This window comes from Monomorium pharaonis, chromosome 4, assembly GCF_013373865.1.
Source record: "Monomorium pharaonis isolate MP-MQ-018 chromosome 4, ASM1337386v2, whole genome shotgun sequence".
Taxonomy (NCBI): Eukaryota; Metazoa; Arthropoda; class Insecta; order Hymenoptera; family Formicidae; genus Monomorium; species Monomorium pharaonis.
The window spans coordinates 13,689,371-13,714,094 of NC_050470.1; the positions used below are offsets into that span (position 1 = coordinate 13,689,371).

At 33.6% G+C, this 24,724-nt stretch overlaps 2 protein-coding genes across 2 annotated transcripts in view; both read right to left on the bottom strand.

Moving 5' to 3' along the window:
- Positions 1-24,724, bottom strand: part of LOC118645412 — a 392,632-nt gene that overhangs the window by 250,558 nt on the left and 117,350 nt on the right. The gene's annotated exons all lie outside the window — the stretch shown is intronic.
- LOC105836296 lies at positions 4,224-7,982 on the bottom strand. The gene is made up of 3 exons (XM_012680234.3): positions 7,792-7,982; positions 6,621-7,560; positions 4,224-5,750 (listed from the first exon to the last, which is right to left on the bottom strand). Exons 1-3 carry the CDS (start codon positions 7,909-7,911, stop codon positions 4,570-4,572), a joined length of 2,241 nt encoding a protein of 746 aa, XP_012535688.1. The 5' UTR covers positions 7,912-7,982; the 3' UTR covers positions 4,224-4,569.

The following is a 24,724-nucleotide window of genomic DNA, read 5'->3' on the forward strand; positions in this document are numbered from 1 at the left end:
TTATAAAAATATGTTTTTGTTATGTTCATTTGATAAAGCTAAATTATATCTCAGACACAATATTTATAAAATATTTACAAAATATTTATAATATTTATTTGAATATTTTATAAATATTTGTCCAAATATTTTATGAATATTTTTGTGGTTTTAGATTTATCAGATCATAAAGATTTATCACAAATATAAAAATGTTTATGAAATATTTATAAATATTTACAAAATATTGTACAAATCTTTATTTTTTATTTACCATAAATATTGTATAAAATATTTAGTCTATATTTTAATAATATGTTGAATACAGATTTTTTTCTTTATGTACTATATACAAAATATATTTAAAATATTTATATAACATTTTTTAAAAATAATTATTAAAAAATATTTATAAATATTTATAAATATTTATAAATATTTATCATAAATATTGTGTGCTGTCTAGGATAATTCTAAATATTATAGAGATTGATAATGATTAATATATATAATCTTTAGAATTAATAGTTCTTTTATGTTTTGTTTATATGTTTATATGTTGGATTATGTTCATACAAATTAATAAAAAATAAACGCATAAAATTCAAATTAATATATTTGTTAACCGAGAAGCAGGATCGAATTAATACGTCATAATAACGTCACAGAATGACGGTGAGAAATAGGACCAAAATATTACGTCATAAAGACGTCATTAAATAACGTCAATATGCCATCATTTAAATGTCATGGTCGCATTTTCATCATAGGATTATACCAATATGACCAAAATTTGACGTCAAAATGACTTGTCTTTGCTACCTAGGATATTTCTCAAAAATTTTCATATTTATTACACAAATTTTGAAATATTCTGAGATTTCTTGTTCGGTTATTTCTGAAAATATCTTATTATTATTTAGAAATTTTCATTTGTAGAAATACTACAATATTATGAGAATTTTTATTTAATTATTTTTGAAAAAATCGAAAAAATTTTTTAAATTTCTTAGAAATTTTCATATATACAGAAATTGAAATAATCTGAAAATTCTTATTCAATCATTTCTTAAAAAATCTAAACAATTCTTAATATTATTCAGAAATTTTTTTCCACAGAATACTGCAATATTTTGAGAATTCTCATTCAATAATTTCTGAAAAAAATTTGAAAAATTTTTTATATTTCTCAGAAATTATCATACATAAAAATATTGAAATATTTTAAGAATTGTAATATAAAGTTCAAATACAACAAAAAAATAATCACTTTTCGAACTAAAAGCCTAATAATATTAGGCGTTAGAATGATGTTATCTTCTTCGTAGTTCATTTCATTGGCAAGGACAAAAATATTAGTATTAAGGTGTTTTAGTATTAAAATTAAGGTTGATCTAGAGGTTAAAGATGTACGTCTTTTATACATATACCTTGAAGACCAATTCTAGAATTACTTTAAGATATCTATAAACATCTTTATATATTTATTACTCAACATTTAAAAAGACATTTTAAATTATAATTTAGTAGTTCATGTAGTAGTGAAACATTCGCCACAATACAATGTGCACACGCGTGCATCCGCAGTCGTGATGTAGTTCGCGGAATCGCCGCTATAGGCGACGACGCGATGCTGCCTTTCTCGTAATGAAATTTACATTCTGAGAGCTATATAAGATCACTTACGGTGATGGATTAAATTATGATAGCAATCGTAGTAAGCTCTCAACTCTCTTAGAGTCTACGTAATAAATTTTTTGTATTATCCTGATGGAGAGAATTTCACGGGTCTTCGCACCTCTTCTCGGAGAAAGCTCTCTGAGCCTCCGCATAAATGTACAAACTTTTATAAATGTCTAAAAAGAATTCTAGAAAAGGTCTTCAAGACGTATAAAAGACATCTTTAAGATGTCTCATATAGATTTTTTGGATTTCTAAAAGACATCTTTTAGATTTCTTCAAGATGTTTTTTAGACATCGCCAGATATCTAAAAGATATTTCAAACTGTTGCATAAGACATCTTTTAGATCGCGAAAAGATATCTTTTCGTAAAAAATGCGAGATATCGCAAGATGTCTTTTAGATTTCTAAAAAACATTTTTTGTCTATAGGGGTTCTCATTTAGTCATTTCTGAAAAAATTTGAAAAACTTGTTATATTTCTCAGAAATTGTCATATATAAAGATGTTGAAATATTCTGAGAATTCCCATTTAGTCATTTCTAAAAAAATTTGAAAAATTTTTAATATTTTTTTAGAATTTTTCAAAATTTTTCAGAATTTTCAGAAATATGAAAGATGAAAAATTCTGAAAAAATTTCTGAAAAGATGTGAGAAATTTTTCCACCAAGGTCCTCCTCTTTGGACAATAAAAATAATCATTAAAAATTATACATTTTTATATTTTAACAGAAGACTCAAGACAAAAGATAGCTGAGGCATCTCAACTGGGATTTTCTATTAGAGTTACATGGTGCCTAGCCCATAAGGGTATTCTAGGTAATGAAATAGCGAACCGAGTAGCAAAAGACGCGGCATTGATTGGTCAATACGTAGAGAGTAGCATTACTTTTAACGATATTTTGTCATCTTTTTGATCAATATATAAATCCATAGACGATGATTTTATTAACAAAATGTAGGCACTGGATTCTACTATACATGAACAATTTTTCTGATATTAAATAGAGAACAAACATGTATTCTTGGTCGATTGATAACAGGGTACGCTTATACTAAATACTATTAAAGTTAAATTTGGATTAATAGAATCACTTGAATGTGTTCATGCGGATTCCCCATCCAAGATATTAATCATATATTTTGGACCTATTCAAAATTCAATAACGAGAGAGATATATTAAGGAACAGATTATTTAAAAATGAAGTCTATGCTCCATTCACCTTTGAAAGCATTATAGCTATTATAGATATAAATATTGCAAAGGCTATTATTAAATTTATTAAAAACTGCAATTTAAAATTGTAAAATCAAATAAAATAATAAAGATTTTAGGGATTTATAACTTTAACAAACTTAATTGTAATATGAAATAGACCTAAAAAATATATCAAGATATTCTTCTTTAAATAAAACATAAATCAAAGCTATATCTAATACTGGCATAGATTAAAACAGTAAATAAAATATAATTAAGAATAAGAACTTGTCGAGTTTTCTGCCGGGGACTTGTCTTGTAGGTCAACTGCGAGGAAGCCAAGATCACCTTAACCTGGTGACCAAAGAAAAACCATCAAAGGAAATATCCTATAACTAATAAGAATTGACCCACTATAAGCATCAAGGTGTGTGAAAGCCCAATAGCCACAGATCTTTAAAAGATATAATCCGTGGTACTTTGTCCCTGGAGGGACGGAAATCCAAACGGGCTACAAGAATTCCGTTCCTAGATTTACTCTTGAGCAAAAAACTTTAAACGCGATCTCTGTTCGTAAGTCACGTACGTAGCAGAAAAATAAACACTTTTGTTATATAAATCAAATCCAAGCTATCTATTAAGCCTATTTAGAAATCAATCAATTCAGTCATTGTTGAGAATTCGATAACTACGAATCTCGCAAACCGCGTCTTGCGTAAAGAGGCCTTGCGCGCGTATATTTGGCGCGAGGCACTACCGTGCCTCTTGATTATTCAGGCTGTGTTCCAAAATTCACTGCCAGTACTGCAAATTTATAGTATGTGTAACGTGGACTATAGATTTTCAGTACTAGCAGTGAATTTTGGAACACAGCCAATAATACATTTTGTTTACTGTTATTTTTTATCATGTATTCAATTAATTTCAATTTAAAAACTAATAACAAATATTTCAATCTTTGAGAAAAGTATATTTTAAGTATTCAATATAATTTTTATGCAATTTTGTTTATTCACAATAAAACTTTACATTATCTTGAATACTTAAAGCACTTTTTAAAAATTAAAATTTTAATTATTTTTTAAGTATTCCTATTCCAATCTAAAGAAAGGCATGTAAAGTCGATTGCTCGCATTTCTCGAAGTTTATTGTCGCTTTTCCGCGATACCGATTGGTTCTCTTGCTGCGCTTACTTCGTGTTGCAAGAGTAGTAGTCGTTGCGACTGAATTTTAACAGCTGTTAAATTTGTATAGATATTATATCTATACAATTATGGTTGATTTATTTTTAAAAAGTAAAAAGTAAAGTAGCGTGCGCGTCTGTGGTGTCTAGTTATAACAACAAATAAAAGAATAAGTAAACAATAAACAGCTAATAAATAAGTGTTATTCATACATGTTGTATATGTCATGTTAATACACATTTTTTATATAAAAAATGTTAATATCGATACATTTCCTATTTCAAAATTTGGCAAAAACGAGTATAATACCTCCTTAATACTCCTAATAATAAATTTTTAACTACCATTTAATTTAACTTTTTTTCATCTGTTTACAAGTGTCCTTACATGTCCGCGCAAAACTATATGTGGTCAACACTTAACAATACAATAGTGATCATTTATAATAGCTCTGAGGTTTCTTTCGTTATTTTGTTACAGATACTTCAGATTCACATGTGTAATTGAAGGGAGTAATTAATGTCCAATTAAAATTCCGCCCATTTTTCTGTAATTTTAACAGATTCATCAACATCATCGTTTACAATTACAGAATATGTGTGTGAAGTATCCCATTTATTTGATCTTTGCTTATCGAATAAATCTTCTGATTCCAGATCTTTTGAAGATTCTGTGATATTTGCAACTCGGGGTAAAGACAAATTTCGTCCGTACAGCTTCAAATCCTTTGGGTCATAATTATATGAGTTGCATAAAATAGGTACATCACAAAACTGACACTGAGGTTCTTCGTACATGTCTTCCAAGCATGGATGAAAAATTTGGCCACACATTGGACAGACACGATAGTCCAGCAATGTTATTTGCAATAATGTTGTGCAACATCGAGATAACTTGTGACCCCGCGGACATGATCTGGCATGCCATGTATCATTTATCACTTCGCCACACAAATTACACTTCTCAATTTGATTTGGATAAAACGTAATCATGTTCAATATTTTCGAAACACGTCGATTTATGTCTTCGTTGTTTGTATCCTCGTCTGTCAGCATGTATTTCCTATTCCCTTGGTATATTTCTAAATACTGTCTTAATAGAAACGTAGCAAATATCTCATCCTCTGATAGCATGTACTTCTTTGTCGAATTTTCAAGATACATACAAGCGGAATGTAAAAAGATTAATGGAAGCGCTTTCATATTACACTCTTTTATGTGGTCCATATTCGACATTGGCTTCTTTGTCGTGCACACATTCGTCATTACTGTCATCCACATTGATATTTGTAGTTTGTAGAGCGACAATGATTCAAGATTTTTCGGAATTGGACAAAGTACCATACATGGATCTTGTGCCTTGACAGCTTTTAATCTGAGGATTTCCATACAATCCCAGACGCTTCCGAGATTCGCGCTGTTATTAATAATGGTTAATGGATCATAGCAAGTTGCACCTCTCAAAGTAAATATATGCATTATAGTTGGTTCCCTCATTACCAAATGATCATATACTGCATTTGGGCTAATTATATTTACAAATATTACTTTATTCGGCGAATGAGCGAGTCCTAAATATTGAACGCATGTCTTTGGCAAATGACTTTTAATATTGATATTAATTAAATCATTCGACTGTATATCAATAATGAAAATATGACTGTCCTGTGTAGTGATCAAAAATTGCTGTGTAACAATAGGAATTACACCTAAAATAATATATAACAATAAATATATTTCATATTCATAATATATTTCAAAGATTAATTTAAAAAAATGTTTATAGGATACATTTGAAAATATTAAAGAATCTTTTCTCTTTTCACACAGAAAAATTAAGCTATTTTTACAAATTTTTATTTGAAAAACTTATACAATGAATCAATTTCAAGTTTGGTATGTTTAATCTATGTATTCTCAACAATATGTGAAATAAATTGAAAGATCTTAATTGGTTTTTAAAGTACAAAATAAAGATACTTCTGAAAAAGCTTCAAATATGATATCTCAAAAACTATTAAATCAATTGACTTCTACCATGACTTTATATATATATATTTATATATAAAGTTTAGAGCTTTAAAATTATCGAAATTTAAAACAAGTATTTTTTCTCCCTGTAAAAGCAGTTTTTTAAATACACAATATTAATTTTAGAGCAATCCTAATTTGCCAGTTTTCAATTTTTTCGTAAAATCAAATAGTTTTATGCTTGGAATAAACATATTAAAGATATATTAAAATCAAAGTTAATTGATGTAATAATTTTTTAAATATTGTTTGTATTTGTTTAAAAGTATCTCATTATTCAATATACAAATGTTTCAATCATAAATATTAATCCTTTTCAGTATACAATGTTCAAAATAGCCATGTGAAAACAATTTGATCTTTTAAACTAATTAATATTTTTACAATTTTTATTTTACACATTAAAAATATATAGAATATACATGCAAAATTTGAAATTGATCCACTGCTACAATTTGCAAAAATAAATTCATAAAAATAATTTTTTTATATATATTGAAATAAAGAAAGCCTTTTAATTACAAGTTTCAACTTTTAGAGATGCTTACCTGTAATGGTATATCCTTGTACACACAACTGTCGCTTACTTTTCAATTCTCCTGCCAAATTTACACATAGTAACAAGAGAAAGGAACCTTTGACAGCAAGAATCTTTATATCCGTTTTATCTTGGGGAATTATGTACAAATAATTAACAGCTATACGATCAGGATTGGTATACTTTTCTACCAATGCTATTTGCAGATTATTATCTTTATCTATTAACTTTACACCACATATTTTACCATCGGAACATCCAACAACAATTAGATGTTTATTTACATCAACAGTGATCCAATATAATACATTAACTCTCGACGTGATAATTAAATCTATTACCCCTACAAATGTAGGTTGCAAGCTTTCTGTAAAATTTGATATTCTGGGAACCTTCCAAATTAATATTTCATTGCTAGAGTAGGCTACAGAAAAATATGCAAAAGATGTATCCCCTATTTTGAAAAGTTCACTCCATGTTATCGAACAAGCCTGTAATTTCTTCATGCTTTCAGCTATTCTTGCATACTGGTCATTCGTTTTTTTATAAAGATTATTCTTATTTAGACTAGCTTTGATTTCCTCTTGCACAAACTTCAACCGGAAGGACGAAACATCCCATATAGAGTACCAATTGTTAGAAACTTTATGCAATAATTCAACTGCACCTGCTGAGTTTAAGATTGCTAACACGCATTGATTAGGAGAGATCAAATTTTTTGGCGACCATGCCGTCTTTATTATCCTGGGAAACTTTTCTGTTATTCCATCCAATTTCGGTGTAATGACATCATCCATGAGAAGTGGATAAATCTCTTCGCGTCCTAGATTCCATATCAAAGAGCTCATCTCGTCTATAAATTCACACGCTGGCAAGGTGTCAGAAGAATATATAAAAGAACGGGCAAATTTTAATGTTGGATTTGGTGACATAGGCGATGGTATCAGCTCCTACAAATAAAGCAATATCAGGTTAGATTATGAAATCATTTTTCACTTAGCCAGTTTTGCATTTTGCATTTATATGAAAATATTAAAAATATACAGATAATGTAAAATAAATGAATAAAATTCAAAGATAGTGTTAAATTGCAGAAATTATTTATCCTTCGATATTTTTTATATAAACACAACACTATACGAGATTCTTTCGAAACAATGCAAAAAAAATGCGTAACTTACGAGTACGTGAACCCCCTTCTCTGTAATTATCGAAATCTGATTATCAGGTGACCATTGTATCGCAAACGGACTAGTTACCAATGGAAAAATATTAATGTTATAAAGTTCTTCCGTTTCCATCACATGCGAATGCGAAGATTAGAACTAAATATGGACCGGCAATTGCCTAGGACGGAATTCATAGGCCTAGTTTACATCGTGCATTTGATACGCGTATCAAATAGTAAATAACTAGTGAATGTGTTTAATCATTGGCTGATCAGCTTAAATTCACTACTTGATACGCGTATCAAATGCACGATGTAAACTAAGCCATAGACCGATCTTAAGTTCAAGAATTGTCTTAAGTCTTGTGGTCTGTTCTTTCTAGCTGCACTGTTGCACTGGTGCAATAAGTTAAAGTAAGACAAGTATATTTTTTCTCATTCTAACTTATTGCACCAGTGCAACAGTGCAGCTAGAAAGAACAGACCATAGAGGTGCGTTCCGTTTCACGCATAGGCCTAGTTTACATCGTGCATTTGATACGCGTATCAAGTAGTGAATTTAAGCTGATCAGCCAATGATTAAACACATTCACTAGTTATTTACTATTTGATACGCGTATCAAATGCACGATGTAAACTAGGCCATAGACCGCATGAGCCGACACGCATGAACGCATCGCATGAGCGCATGAGTCCGTTCCATAGCTAAGGCCGAAATCACATGGTGCGGAATAGAACGTGCGTCATAGAAGCAGCCAATCAGAGCTTTGCCGCAATGTCTACAATCTTTTCTGCATGCGTTCGCGTCATTGGCGTCGTTGCGTCATAGAATTTGTAGCAATTGTAGCCATTAGAGATACTATGGCCGGTATTCATAGTCGGATCTTATATTTAAGATCATCTTAAGTACTGTCTTAAGATGCCATCAACCAATCACAGAGCCGTATTAGCATCTTAAGACATTGCTTGAGACGATCTTGAAATAAGATTTGACTATGAATACCGGCCTATGGCCGGAATTCATAGTCGAATCTTATTCAAGTTCCAGCTTAAGCACGATCTTGAGACGTCAATGCTGTTATTTCATTGGTTAAGTAAGTCTCAAGTCGGCTCGAAGCTAGACTTAAGACAATGCTTGAGCTTAAGATCGGTCTATGAATCCCCTCCTATGACAGAGATTCGCCAATGCGTTAACGATTTCTGATTGGCTCCCGTCGCTTGGGGTATAACCGGAAGTATGAGAGAGAAAGATAGATATAACTGACAGAGAAAGCTTAGCCGACCTAACCTGTCACCTGTCAAAAGAAAACAGAGTGTCTATGGCCGGTATTCATAATTCATAGTCGAATCTTATTTAAAGATCGTCTCAAGCAATGTCTTAAGATGCTAATACGACTCTGTGATTGGCTGATGGCATCTTAAGACAGTACTTAAGATAATCTTAAATATGAGATCCGACTATGAATACCGGCTTACGTGTCTACCAAATAGAATATAAAATCAGAGAAACCTGAGGTTGCACATATTTTTCTAAATACAATGCTTAAATTATATTTATAATACATAATGTGTATATAAACATAATATGTATTTATATAATAATATATAATTTCTTAATAATCAATTTATATTACTTAACCTTACATGGGAAAATTAATGAAATATGCCTAAACCTTTTTTTTAATATATTGTGTTTTAATATTTATTTTGTTCACGATTATTAAATATCAATAACTACAAATAAAAATATATATATATACCCAGTGAACACATTTTATAGCGGCAATATAACATGGAAGTTACATGTAATTTAACATTGTTATTTTTGTGATATGTAGGTGATATGCTATATGACATGGAAATAACCTGTTACGTAATATTTGTTATACGCAAGTGATATAGCTGTTATACATCGTTTTGGCCTTACAGTTATTCAACACAAATTGTATAATCGTAACATAACACGTTCGTATCAATGTTATTACGGAACGATGCGTCGTAGTCGACTCAGAAATCAGACAACATTATAACATCCTGAATGATAGATCTATTTGATAATAAAAAAAATTATTATAAAGATAATGTTTTCAAAAATAACGGTTTGTCTACAATTACTGCGCACAAAAAATGCACAAAATCGAAATTCATCATGTGCTGAACAAAAACAGAATAATAAATGTATACTATTCAATTTTTCTTAGAATTACGATCTATATAGTTAACCATCTAATTAATCATTTGAACGCTTCAAAGATTAGTGCTAAATAGATCGCAATTTCCATCAAATTATTAAGGTTATGGAAAAAGATAAATTTAACAATGAAATTAATAAGTAAATAAATTAATGCTATTTATTTTTAATGTTTTGCAAAATTTAATTGCTTTTATAAAAAATAATATAGTCGCGTCAGTTTACATATAGGTATATGTAGACAATAACAAGTACCCATATCGATGAGTCAAATTGGCGTAGCAGGTAGAGTACAAGGTTCGTCATCCTAAGGTCCCGGGTTCAAACCTAGCAGCGACAAGTAAGAATAAAATAAAAAATTACATAATTTAAATTTAATTAATTAATAAAAATTTATTCTAAATGTAGTATGTGCTGTTGATAAAAATAATTTTTAAAAAATAAAATTTTTATTTTATTTTATTTTTCTTTGTAACTGTTGTGTAACGGTTAGATAACATGTAATTATAACATGTTATATTGCTGAGTCGGAAATTGTAACTTACATGTAAGTTACGTGTAATTTCAGAGTAACGTAACCTGTTATATTCGGTTACATTGCTGTTACACTGCTACTATATTACTGTGTTTACTGGGTTCTTTTGGATTTCTGCTTTGACAATTTTGTATATAATAGCCATAATTTTACTAAGGCATATCTGATTTTTTCCTTTTGATACTGGAGCATTGGAGTTCTTCTCATGTATACTCTCATTAAAACTTTAATAGACTCTTGAATCATCACTATTTTATTTTCCATATTCATAACCTTTACTATTTTCTGACAAAAACAAAGTTTTAGCAAAAAACGTTAACAATATTGCATGGTGTACGACCAAAGCTACATCACGCATCACGCATTCCGCAAATCTTTGACCGGTCTGTTCACATGGTGCAGAAAAATGACCAAGAATGCGTCAATGCAGTTAAAAAATTTAAAAATATTGTTTTCAACTTTTTAATATTCAATACAAAATTTTATATAATATTATATTAATGATTATTATTGCTATTACAAATATTACATTTTATAAAAACGTTTGATTTATTTTAATAAAAGTTGTATTACATCTATAATTTTCATTCCGGATGCGTCATTGCCCGTCTATGACGCACCATGGGAACAGGCCGGTCAAACCTTTGCGGAACAGAAAATGCGGAATAGCTCGGATTGGTTGCTTCTATGACGCACTTTCGTATCTCTAGCACTTTCTATTCCGCAGCTCTATTCCGCACCATGTGATTTCAGCCTTAGGGCGAAAGGGGGCTGATATTCGGGGTGTAAAGGTAGCCTAGGAACTTCGGTTGAATTCGGGTACGCTCGATAATATTCGACTAATAATTCGACATGACTGCAAGAGGGAGAGAGAGAGAGCGAGAAAGAGAGAGAAAGAGAGCGCGAGCGAGAGAGAATATGACTGTAAGAGGAAGAGAGAGAGCGAGAGGGAGAGAAAGCGCGAACGAGTGAGCGACGGACGATATAATGCCAAACATAGTCGAATCGCGACGGAACTGACCGAAGTTCCTACCCAGTGAACACAGTAATATAGTAGCAGTGTAACAGCAATGTAACCGAATATAACAGGTTATGTTACTCTGAAATTACACGTAACTTACATGTAAGTTACAATTTCCGACTCAGCAATATAACATCTTATAATTACATATTATTTAATCGTTACACAACAGTTACAAAGAAAAATAAAATAAAATAAAGATTGTATTTTTTAAAATTATTTTTATCAACAGCACATACTAAATTTAGAATAAATTTTTATTAATTAATTAAATTTAAATTATGTTATTTTTTATTTTATTTTTACTTGCCGCTGCTAGGTTTGAACCCGGGACCTTAGGATTACAAACCTTGTACTCTACGTGCTACGCCAATTTGACTCATCAATATGGGTACTTGTTATTGTCTACATATACCTATATGTAAACTGACGCGACTATATTATTTTTTATAAAAGCAATTAAATTTTGCAAAACATTAAAAATAAATAGCATTAATTTATTTACTTATTAATTTCATTGTTAAATTTATCTTTTTCCATAACCTTAATAATTTGATGGAAATTGCGATTTATTTAGCACTAATCTTTGAAGCGTTCAAATGATTAATTAGATGGTTAACTATATAGATCATAATTCTAAGAAAAATTGAATAGTATACATTTATTATTCTGTTTTTGTTCAGCACATGGTGAATTTAGATTTTGTGCATTTTTTGTGCGCAGTAATTGTAGACAAACCGTTATTTTTGGAAACATTATCTTTATAATAATTTTTTTTATTATCAAATAGATCTGTCATTCAGAATGTTATAATGTTGTCTGATTTCTGAGTCAACTACGACGCATCGTTCCGTAATAACATTGAAACGAACGTGTTATGTTACTATTATACAATTTTTGTTGAATAACTGTAACGCCAAAACGATGTATAACAGCTATATATATCACTTGCGTATAACAAATATTACGTAACAGGTTATTTCCATGTCATATAGCACCTACATATCATAAGAATAACAATGTTAAATTACATGTAACTTCCATGTTATATTGCCGCTATAAAATGTGTTCACTGGGTAGCCTCTCCCCTTACCGCAAAAATCAGCTACCTCTCTTCGAAAGGCTCCGTCCAAGGTGTAAGGATACCAGGTGAACCATTCCCGTGGATGCGCAGTAGCCAAAGTAACAACCAATTAGCAATTGACCCAAAATGCATGAATCCAAATGGCTGCACCCAATGCATCGTGTCCCTGAGCATTCTTATGCGATAGCCTGAGTATTTCTGTACGATAATCAGAGTGTCCTGTGCGATAGCCTGAGTTATTGAGCAAAACTACGAACAACGTTGAAAACATATTGTAAGATCTGTAAGTAATTTTATAAAAAATAAGGCTGTGTTATTGTATAAGATGTATGTAGCAAAAGAGGTTAAGTGTCTATATATTTCAGAGTGTTTTTGTGCGCGATAACCTTGTAAGCAAAGCTACAAACCACATAAAAAACACTATAAGATCTGTAAATATACATTTTTATAAAATATATGACTGTGTTATTGCAATAAGTTTCGGAACGTAGCCTATGTTACGCAATTAATTCGGCGTTTCAATTTTGCGCTTGCATTTTGGGTCATCTTTTTATTGGCTCACTAATACGTGACGTATACTGACGTCACGGCATTATGCGCAATGGTTCACCTGGTATCCTTACACCGTCTACGTTAGTCTATGGTCCGTTCCGTTTCTCTATGCGCAAAACCAAAATGGCTGTCGCGCATAGACACCGCATGAGCTGCCTTACCTCGGGTGCGATCCGTTTCACGTATAATACGCATGATGCATCGTTCATCTTTGTTGTTTGTCAAATGTTAAACAAAGATGAACAATGCATTATGCGCATCATGTGTTGAAACGAAACGCAGCCCTCTTCTTCTTCTTCTTCTTCCAATTCCCCAGATGGATATCCGACCCAATTGCAGGGTCACAGTACCACGCTTTAACCGGGTTAAAAAACCTAAGATAGTCCGTGGGGAAATGGACTAACTTATTACTTATTTAAAATCTTGATTCAGATATCTCAATTCTTGAGAAAGTATTGCCTTATGATGTTGGAGATAATTAATTGCAAATCCAAAATCCAACAAGGCTAGTGAGGTTCTTTTGATTTAAAGTTCGACTTAAAATGGAAAAATATTATAATTTGAGTTGACTATCTGAAATAAATATTATAATAGTCTTAGCAATATTTAAGTTAATCTTATTTAAAATATACTCTAAAGAAAAAGGTGCTTGCAAGCCAACAGAGAATAGCGTGTTGATAAAATCCTCTCTATATAAATCAAGTAAAGAGCAAGACCAAAGCAAATGATTTAGATTTTGGGTTTCATATCCACAACCACAAGCAGGAGACAAAGTCAATCCAATCTTGAATAAAAAACTTTGAGTGTAAGAATATCCTATAAAGAAAATCATGCAAACATCGAGTTGCCTTCCATCTCGTTACAATAAAAGGAATATTTCTTTTCGCAGCCCCAGAAGAGTGAATAATATAACAAAGATTTTTAAGCTTATTACAAAGAGTAGACTTTTTAAGTTGAATAGCTTTGCACACATATTCATCACAGAGTTGGGTAATTCTTCTTTTAAGGGAAGGTTGCTTGCTAAACTTCCAAGCCACTCTATTAGGAGTATAGCGAGAAATGCCCATAGCGATTTTATAGGATAGTACAAGTGATTTTTCTAAGTTACTAAAATAAGATCCAGCAGCGTTGACAAACCAAAAAGATCCCCATTCCATCTGAGCCCTGACTGTGTTAACAAAATTTATGCAATTATTAGGATTGACTCCCCATGTGGAACCGGCAATCCATTTTAGAATGTTAGTAAATTTACTGGTTTTATTTTTAATGTCTTTAATATGAGCATTCCACCTAAGACCCGTGTCCATGATTAAACCAAGATATTTAATTCGCTGAGAAATCTTAAAATGATTATTTTTAAAAAAGATAGTGTCAGGAAGTGATAAGGATTTTTTCCTGTGAAATAGTATAAGTTGAGATTTTTCAGTAGAAATTGATAAATTAAGAGATTTAAGCCAGTTAGATATAGTAAAAAAGGCAGATTCCAAATTTTGAAGAACTTTAAGATAATCAATATTGTTTGAATAAATCACAATGTCATCAGCAAATTGAAGGGATGAACACAAATGAGGGATATTATGTAAACAATTCTTAATATAGATATTAAAAAAAATAGGGCTGAGTACAGAGCCCTGGGGGAGGCCCTTAGCCAATAAGCGTCGACCCAAATGAAAACCCAACTCATAAAAATCCACCCATCTAGAGCTGAAAAAGTTAAGGAAAAATTTTTTATATCCATCCGGTAATCTTAATTGATTAATGCAATGAAATAAGTTTTGAGGAATTATATTATCATATGCTCCTTCTATATCAATAAACAAGGCACCTAAAAATTTCTTTTTAATGAAAGAAATATATATATCAATATTTAAATGAGAGAGGCAGTCTTCACAGGACTTACCCTTCCTGAAGCCATACTGAGAGGATGGGAGAAGCAACTCAAGTTCGATGAATCTTTCGAATTTTCTAATAACTAATTTTTCAAATATCTTTAAAGAAGCCGAAGATAGAGAAATCGGTCTGAAGCCTCTATTGTATGGTTTGGGGATCAAGGAGACATCAAAGAATTTCCAAAAGGAAGTAAATGAGCCATCACTAATAATCAAATTAAATGAGTCCAAGAGAACCCGTAACGTCGATAAAGGAAGACATTTAAACAACCAATTATTAATTAAATCAGGTCCCGCAGCAGAGCAAAGCTTCAAGGATTTGATTGCATCCTTCAGTTCATTAATTTGAAAGGGAGTGGAAAACATCTCTAATTCATTTGTATGGTGAACTTGAGGAAAAGGGGCAGAACACCATAGAGGAGCCAACTTCGTAATAATGCAATCTAAAATGTCAGACTTAAATTGATTAGAGGGAGTGGTAGGGTTAAAATAAACACTGTTCTTAAACTTATTAATGGTTTGCCAAAGAGATTGAGAATTAAAGTTGTAATTAATTTCTTCAACAAATGATTTAAAATTAATACTTTTTCTTTTGGCTAATGTTCTACGAGCGTTAGTAGAGGCCTATCTATATTTCTATTGGAATATTTCTTAAAAAACTCAAAGGCTTTAGATCTTTCGGGGATAGCTAGAATACAGTGTTCGTCCCACCAGAGCTGAATCGAACCATAAGAGGAACGGTTAAGTCTCGAACATTGCCATTTATTATGTAGAAGATCAAACGATTTGATGTTGCCCTCTGAGTCAACAGATCTAATACCAGCCTTATATGCAAAATCTAGAACAGTACTGTACCAAAAATTATACAGATTAGCGCCTGACAAATCCTGAGGAGTATAATCAGTAAAAAAATCATCTAGGTAATTATTAAATATTTTCTTATCCATATAATTATTCAAAAGTTTAGGTCGTCTACCAATAATCCCTCCAGAATTGACACAAGTAGGAGTTAATTTTATTTCAATGGGAAAATGGTCGCTTCTCAAAGGCTCATCTATGGTGGACCAACAACTGATGGATCCCAAAGCTGGTGAAATCAAGGAAATGTCCGAAACGCTAATGTGGTTCTGAGTAGCAGACGGGAGTGTCCCAGATGCGCACAGTAATAAACGGACACAGCAAGCTGAGTGAAACGGACACAGTAACAAACGGACACAGACCAAACGGACACAGTAATAAACGGACACAGACCAAATGCGCACAGAGCGAAACGGACACAGTGCGAAACGGACACAGTAACAAACGGACACAGACCAAATGCGCACAGAGCGCAACGGACACAGACCAAATGCGCACGGACCAAATGCACACGGACCAAATGCGCACACTGCACATGCGCACACTGCAGGTGCGCACGGACCAAATGCAATCCATGTACATTGCAAGCAGAGTAAAGTCCACATAGGTTAGCGACTTGGACGGGGTGGGTGCGGGAGGGGGGCCGAAGGCCCCCCTTGCACCCCCCCCCGTGTGTGTGTGTGCGTGCAAAGCATTCACTGCATCACATGGGTTTGCGACTTTCCGTGTATGCATTTGGTCTGTGCGCATGTGCAGTGTGCGCATTTGGTCTGTGTCCGTTTCGCTCTGTGCGCATTTGGTCTGTGTCCGTTTGTTACTGTGTCCGTTTCGCACTGTGTCCGTTTATTACTGTGTCCGTTTGGTCTGTGTCCGTTAGTTACTGTGTCCGTTTCGCACTGTGTCCGTTTCGCACTGTATCCGTTTATTACTGTGTCCGTTTGGTCTGTGTCCGTTTGTTACTGTGTCCGTTTCACTCAGCTTGCTATGTCCGTTTATTACTGTGCGCATCTGGGACTCACTCTAGCAGACACTCTTGTGGAGAAGCCGTCATTCAAGAAAATTAATTCAGATAAAACAATAGCATCTAACAAAGATCTGCCATTAGCATTGAGTAAGCTAGAGCCCCATGAACTGTGTTGAGCGTTTAAATCGCCACATATGATTAAGAAGTTATGGGATGAAATATGAAGAAGACTCCTTAGTAACTGTAACCGACCTGATTTTGAAACTATAGAACTGGGGGGATTATAAATGGAAGCGACAATAAGAAATTTAGAAAATACATGGTTAATTTTAATTAAGGAGATTTCAAGATTATGATTAAAGGATAATGGAATATCAACAGAAACAGGATCCAAAACAGTCTTTAAGTTAACATACTCCTTTGTATCAATATTAGACTCCCGAGGGAGATGATCAGAATTTAATTGTTCAGAACATATTAAAGAAGAGAGATTAATAGATATTTGTTCATAGTTAGAAGGGATAAAGTTAGATACAAAATCAATAGGTGGTTCACTACAAACTCGTAATCTTGTAGAGATAGTATGAAACGAACGATTGGATTTAATTCTAACAGGGTGAAAATTAGAGGAAGTAAGAGAAGGTTTATTCTCTATAGGTTGTACGTTAAAAACAGTAGGTACAGGAGGGGGTTTAAAACCAAAATCCTTAAGAGACCAGCCTCTAAATGCATCCGATTTGAATGCATTTTGGGCTTCTTGAATAGACGACATGTTTTTAGATTTCATCAATTTAATAGCATTGGCTCTATCAGTGTTACAATAGGCCATTATTGTATTAATTATTCTAGATCTGTAAAATATAGGGCAGTTAGTGTCAAAGGCTCTATGATTACTTTTACAATTTGAGCATCTAGTAGAGATGCTGAAACAGGCGTCTGTTTTGTGCGGTTCATCACATTTAGCACAGGAAACAGAGCTCTTGCAGGCAAGTGAAGAATGGCCCCATTTAGAGCAGTTGGTACATTTTCTGACCTTGTTGATAAATGGAAAAATCGGACATCTAACCCTCCAAATGTTAACGAATTCAGGTAACAGCGTTGACTCAAACCATACATTAACATTTGTTGTATCCTTAAATAATTCTAAATTATTTGGATCCCTAGATCTAAGTCTCTCCACTTTATGAATCCTGATAGGATCATCAGGCCATGTGATTCCATCCATTATTCTCTGGTTAGACACAGAAATATTCACATTACGAATAACTCCCACTCTAAAAATACGATAATTAGGTATGTAAGCTAAAGCATCATGAAAAATATCTTTAGAGGTAGCAACAAAATTATTAGCCTCTGAAAGGGAATCAAAATCTATTCTAACAAGGTTTTTACCAAGTCTTTTAATATTTTTAATGCAGTTGAATTTGGAACAGAGTTTTTCTCCGATACTCATGGGATGTGAGTTCCCAATATATGAACGTCCATCATCATTAACCCCTTCAAGATGGACCGAAAAAGGGGAATGATGGACTGAAGAATATCTATTAGATAATTGAGCCTCGACAAAATGGCGACGTTGAAATAATTAAGAATTTTCAACCGAAGGATCACTATTGTTAACCAATGGAAAAGATGGGGTTAAGGGACTATGATTCACATTATTAGAAACATCTTTCTGAGAGTTTAAATTAGTAGAAACTTGTTTCTCAGTTGAGTCAGCATGATCTAAGTTGCTTTCCGTGACAGGAGAGTAAAAAGAAGCCTCACTATAAATTGCCGACGACATCATCAAATCTCCAGAATTAACATCTGAAGCAGGACTTCCCTCAAATGAAACCTCTGAATAAGGTCTCTTCTAAGGAGGCGATTCAACAACTGGATGGTTTTCAGTAGGTGGTTTATTATTTTTCTTTTTTGATTTTGTAGAATGTTTAGACATTTTATTGCAGCTAATAGGACAGGGTTAAAAGAAAATCTTTTAATAATTAAGCCTCGATGGTAATATAAAGAATAATAAAAAATAAAAATTTAATAAATGTATATATAATATAATAGGATTAATAATAATATAATTAAATATAATAGGGTTAATAATAATATAATCAATATATGAATGATCAGAAGTTTTACAGATAAGTTTAATCAAGCAAAACAGCGTAGCCTACAATGCTCATGTCAACACCACATGTCAAGTACATGCATGGATCATGAGCACAATCATGGCCCAAGGTCGCCTTCTCAAGCTTTGGGAAGAAAATAATCAAGTAGACAATAAATGGAATCTATATTATAATTAATAAAGTAATAAATCAAAATATCTAGAAATCATTAGCAAAAGAAAGATAACAATCTTAAAGACTAATAACACAGGCACACAAAAAAAAAAGTGGTTGGTCCGGCGGACTAGACTAGTCAATCCTTATGTATTTCAACCCGCTGAATCCGAATCTAAAGTCAGAATTGCAAAGTTAGCTCGCATTTTCTAACCTCAAAAAAAAATTTTTTTTAAATGTTGGTCCGGCGGACCAGACTAGTCTATTCTTATGTATTTCGACCCGCTGAATCCGAATCCAATGTCAGAATTGCAAAGTTAGCTCGCATTTCCTAACCTCAAAAAAAAATTTTTTTTTAAATGTTGGTCCGGCGGACCAGACTAGTCTACTCTTATGTATTTTGACCCGCTGAATCCAAATTCAAGGTCAGAATTGCAAAGTTAGCTCGCATTTTTTAACCTCAAAAAAAAATTTTTTTTTAATGTTGGTCCGGCGAACCAGACTAGTCTATTCTTATGTATTTTGACCCGCTGAATCCAAATCCAAGGTCAGAATTGCTGAAATGACTCATTTTTTCCTAACCTCAAAAAAAAATTTTTTTTTAACGTTAGTCCGGCGGACCAGACTAATCTATTTTTATGTATTTTGACCCGCTGAATCCAAATTCAAGGTCAGAATTGCTAAATTGACTCATTTTTTCCTAACCTCAAAAAAAAATTTTTTTTTAACGTTGGTCCGACAGACCAGACTAATCTATTTTTATGTATTTTGACCCGCTGAATCCAAATTCAAGGTCAGAATTGCTAAATTGGCTCATTTTTTCCTAACCTCAAAAAAACATCTTATAAAAGCAGTTTAGGTCACAAATGTATAATCCGGAACGTGCAGGCTTGCGTAACCACATTATCCGGGGAAAATTCCATACGTATGACAAGTTTGAGCTTCTGTGAATAAATAGCGTAGAAAATTCACTCCCTTTTTCTATTATATCTAACTCTTTTATTCTGGAAGGTTCTGTGCAATGGCTTTCTCTTACGTTTCTTCCCTTTCACAGAGACATCACGTTTGAGCGTTCAGCAGAAATCAGCCATCATATTCACATCCCATTTGCCTTGATATCGAAACTCCATCTCCTTGATGTCCTGATGAAATCTTTCTCCCTGTTCTTCACTATAATCACCTAGATTTTCTGGGAAGTAGTCGATATGAGAATCTAAGAAATGCAACTTAAGATTCATTAGGCAACCTAGTTTTTTATAGTTCTCCATCATTTCCGCCATCTTTTGTCTGTAATCTTGACTTTTGTGGTTTCCTAAAAAATTTTCTGTGACACCTTTGAAACTCAGCCATGCTGCTCTCTCATCTTCATTCATTTTGGTAACAAAATTGTCGTCTCTCAACATTCCCACAAATTTGCCACCTATGTTCTGTGTATTTAATTTTTTTAAGAACTGTTTTCGAGTTTGTGTACTCTTCTTTTATCACTACCGAGTGCGCTACAGGAATGGAGGCATATACAATTAGTATTGTGTAGCAACACTGCTTTCAAGCTTCTCTTAGAAGAATCGATAAATAGTCTCCACTCATCAGACTTGTAACATCCAGGTTTCAGTTTGTTCATTAATCCGATAACATCGTGACAATAGACTAATGAATGTTCCTCATCTGCAAAGAAATATTGCCGATATTCTCTTTCTCTGTCACGATAATAGGAGGTTTTCACATTTGTCGCCTCCTTAACATTGTGTTTCAACCAGGACGCCAAAAACTCTGCTCCATCTTTGGGCAAACCCAAATCTCGAACAAGATCGTTCACCTTCTCTTGTGTTATTTTTCCTGGTTTTTTTGATATATTATACGAAACATAGTCATCACCATCAGTTGATTTACTTAAACTTTTAGTCTCGCTCTCAGTTTCAATCTCAGATTCTTCCGAACTTCCATCAATCTCTATTCGATTGAGTTCAGAAGTAATACTTGTATCCATGACTTCATCGTTTGTTTCGTCGGATGCTGATATATATATAGGTTTCGTTAAACTCGAAACATTGGCGTAGCATAATGCCGACTTTTTTCTGTTGTTTATTCCATTTAGACTTGTCATACAGAAATAGCAATCTTCTCTGGTCATCGGTTTCTTCCATATGGCAGGTACTCTCATTCTCAGTTTTGTCTTGTTCCTTTTACAACTTCGCAACATTTTATAACAAGAACTACATATTTTCTTGGGAACCCAATTGGATTCTTGGTTTGCGATTTCGACACAGAAGGAATTTTTGTAGAGATCTTTGATTTTGTCATTAATGTTTCTCCGGTTGTAGCAAACCATATTAGTATTTTTATCCAAATTATGATTTGATGTTGTATTTGAGCCTACTACAATCGGTTCTTAATTAGTTCCCTCTGCACCCAGGGCACCTCCACGTGGTGACGGTGGGCAACGGGTTTATTCTGGCTAAGTCCCTGGGGAGGGAGTTCGAGCCGTCATGGCAGAAGGAAATCTTTTTACGATGCAGGGTGTCGGAAACCCAGTATCGGCGACTGGTCAGGGTGGGAAAGCGGGCCCGCAGTCGTCGTCATCAAGCGGCCGCAGCTCTATGGTAGTGGGTAACTTGGCTACCATAGAGTCTAATATCGCAAGAAAAATTTTAAGTGTAAATTTGGATTTACGTGTAGAAGCTACAACATCAAATCATAAGTGTGATACAGATAAAAATAACTTCTGCTACATCTGTAGCAGATATGAGATACCACAAAACTGAAATTGATAATACTATAACTAAATATAATCAATATATAAATCTAGAAAACAATCACATATATTAACATCATAACAAGTCAATATATTCAAAAATTTTAATAATATATATGATTTCCGTAAGAATAGGAGATTGCATCAAAAGGAAATATCTTACAATTGCAAGCGACAAAAAAGAATAATAATTACATAGAAAAAATAAAGCCAAATAATTTCAAAATAAGGCTAAGGTTAAAGAGGAATAATGCAAAGAAAAATCATTCAGTAAATCATATGTAAGAAAAAAGAGAGAAGTTGAACTTTAGGTTAAAACTTACAAGTGAAGCGCTGGATGATCAAATCATTAGTACATATCCAGATCCAATTATCTTTATGAGAAATATATGGATGATAAAACAATCTTAGATGATTTCTCGAAGCTTCCACGTTGAGATATGAAAGGATGAATGAACTGCGCAGTAACAAGGAACAAAAGCACAAGTTGAAGATAGTCGTTTAAAAATGCGTTCCCGAAGCAGCAGGTCTTAAGCAGATAGAATAGGCTTGAATATATGAAGTGATGATGAAAATAGAGATAAGCCGATCCACTCAAATGAATATCAAGTCAGCAAAACGATTTATTGCGAAGCACTAATTGTAAGTAAGAGGATTCACACGTCTGATCGGCGGCTGGGCTGCGAATCCAACGCAGGGGCTGTAATCTTCCATGCTTTTTTCGTGAACAGGATTTGTGGCGCCGCCGCTGCAAGCGAACCAGCCGAACCGAACTAAAATGCAATATGGCCGCTCTTTCCCCTTTCACCTCACTCCCCTTCTCACCCATTGACCCGCATGTACACACACGCCATACATACACATTCAAATTAATATTTAATAAATTTTTTGAACTTATTTATTTTATGGAACCATTACATGTTTTTAATAGAATTACATTCTATGTGACAGAGCACCTTATTCTCTAAATCACGTTTCTCCTCCAATACAATTTTCTTGCTTTCTTACGCTACAACATACTGGAAAGTAGTTTGCATTCAAGTGATTCTTGACACCCAATAGCTTCGACAAACGATGACCAAAGTTCAACTGATTGTAGCCTCTTTCTTACGTTCATGTGGAATCAGCTGCTTCGCAACTTAGGCTGCGTTCCGATATTCAGTGCCAGTACTGAAAATCTATAGTTTACGTCACATATACTGTAGATTTTCAATACTGACAATTAATATCGGAACGCAGCCTTAGCCTGTTGCAAGTTGCAAAGAAGCAGCTGATTCCACGTGGACGTAAGAAAGAGCCTACAATCAGTTGAACTTAGGTCATCGTTTGTCGAAGCTAAGTAATATGATCACAGATTGCTTTTTCTTGGTTATAATTGTAGCTCCCTCATCTAACTCCTCTGACAGCATCTTTATTTTATATGGTGTCGAAGGCTGGTGTACAAATTGGAACAGCTACTGGTGTCTAAAAAAAAAAACAGTCTCTTTATACACCACAAATTAAATCGCAGCGAGAAAAAAGCTGTTTCTGTAAGCGGAATTGCGATTACATACCATCAGTTTCAAATTGTTCTGCATAGGAAATAACCTCCTTCGCTTGACCACAAGTTTGCGCATCACAATGAAATAATCAAATTGGTCTACATAGGAAATAACCGCTCGTTTGCTCGTGCTTGCTCATAAGCTTTGCTTAGCTTTGCTTGTCCCGAACTTACGGAACTCATTACTACGGCCATGTTGATTTTAGATGGCCATATTGCATTTTAGTTCGATTCGGCTGGTTCGCTTGCAGCGGCGGCGCCACAAACGCTGATCACAAAAAATACATAAGAGATTATATGCCCTGGAGCTCGATTCTTGAATTCATTCGCAAGAAAACGTATGCGCAAATACCTGCTCTAACAGAAAAGTTGCAAGTTTATTGGTTAAAAGCCATGCGATAGCCAATAAATTTTCAACCTTTCTGTAAGAACAGAATTTGCGAATACGTTTCTCTTGCAAATGAATTCAAGAATCGAGCCCCTGATCCAACGCAGCCGAGCCCTCGAGAGCTGAGGCAGTTCATGCGTTCTCATGCGCTGTGTGGTGGGGCGCGGGAGACCGTTCCCATGCGCGCATGAATTGCGCATGGAGTGAAACGGAACGACCTTATAATATCTATGCGCATCATGCGTGAAACGGAACGCACCTTAGCTTCGAGCCGACTCGAGACTTAGGCCGGATCTACAATAGGTGTAGTAAGCCTTATGCCATAAGAAATTGACTAATTATAATCGAATATGAGAAGAATAATCGAATATAATTGGTTAATTCCTTATGGCAAGGTTTACTACACTATTGTAGATCCGGGCTTACTTAACCAATGAAGGCTGCGGTTTACTTGATGCTATAAATGCTTCGAAGCGTTTGATTGACCAATTGAAACAAAGATTTTTACGAATTGATCAATCAAAGAATACTTCGAAACGTTTGTAGCGTCAAGTAGACCGTAGCCGAAATAAGGCCGAAGGCAGAGAACGAGACGTAGATGTCGCAGTCGTAGTCGTAGGGTAAGGCAGAGAAAAACGTAAGTCGTACATGTCGTATATACTATTCTAGACTCTAGAGTAGTAGTATATTACGACTTACGTTTTTCTCTGCCTTAAGCCTTGTCTACAGAAGTCGCAAGCAGCCAGTTGCGACTTGCGACAGCCAATGATTGTTGAGCTTTAACTAGAAACTAGACGCTCATTGGCTGTCGCAAGTCGCAACTGGCTGCTTGCAACTTCTGTAGACGAGGCTTTACCCTACGACTACGACTGCGACACCTACGTCTCGTTCTCTGCCTT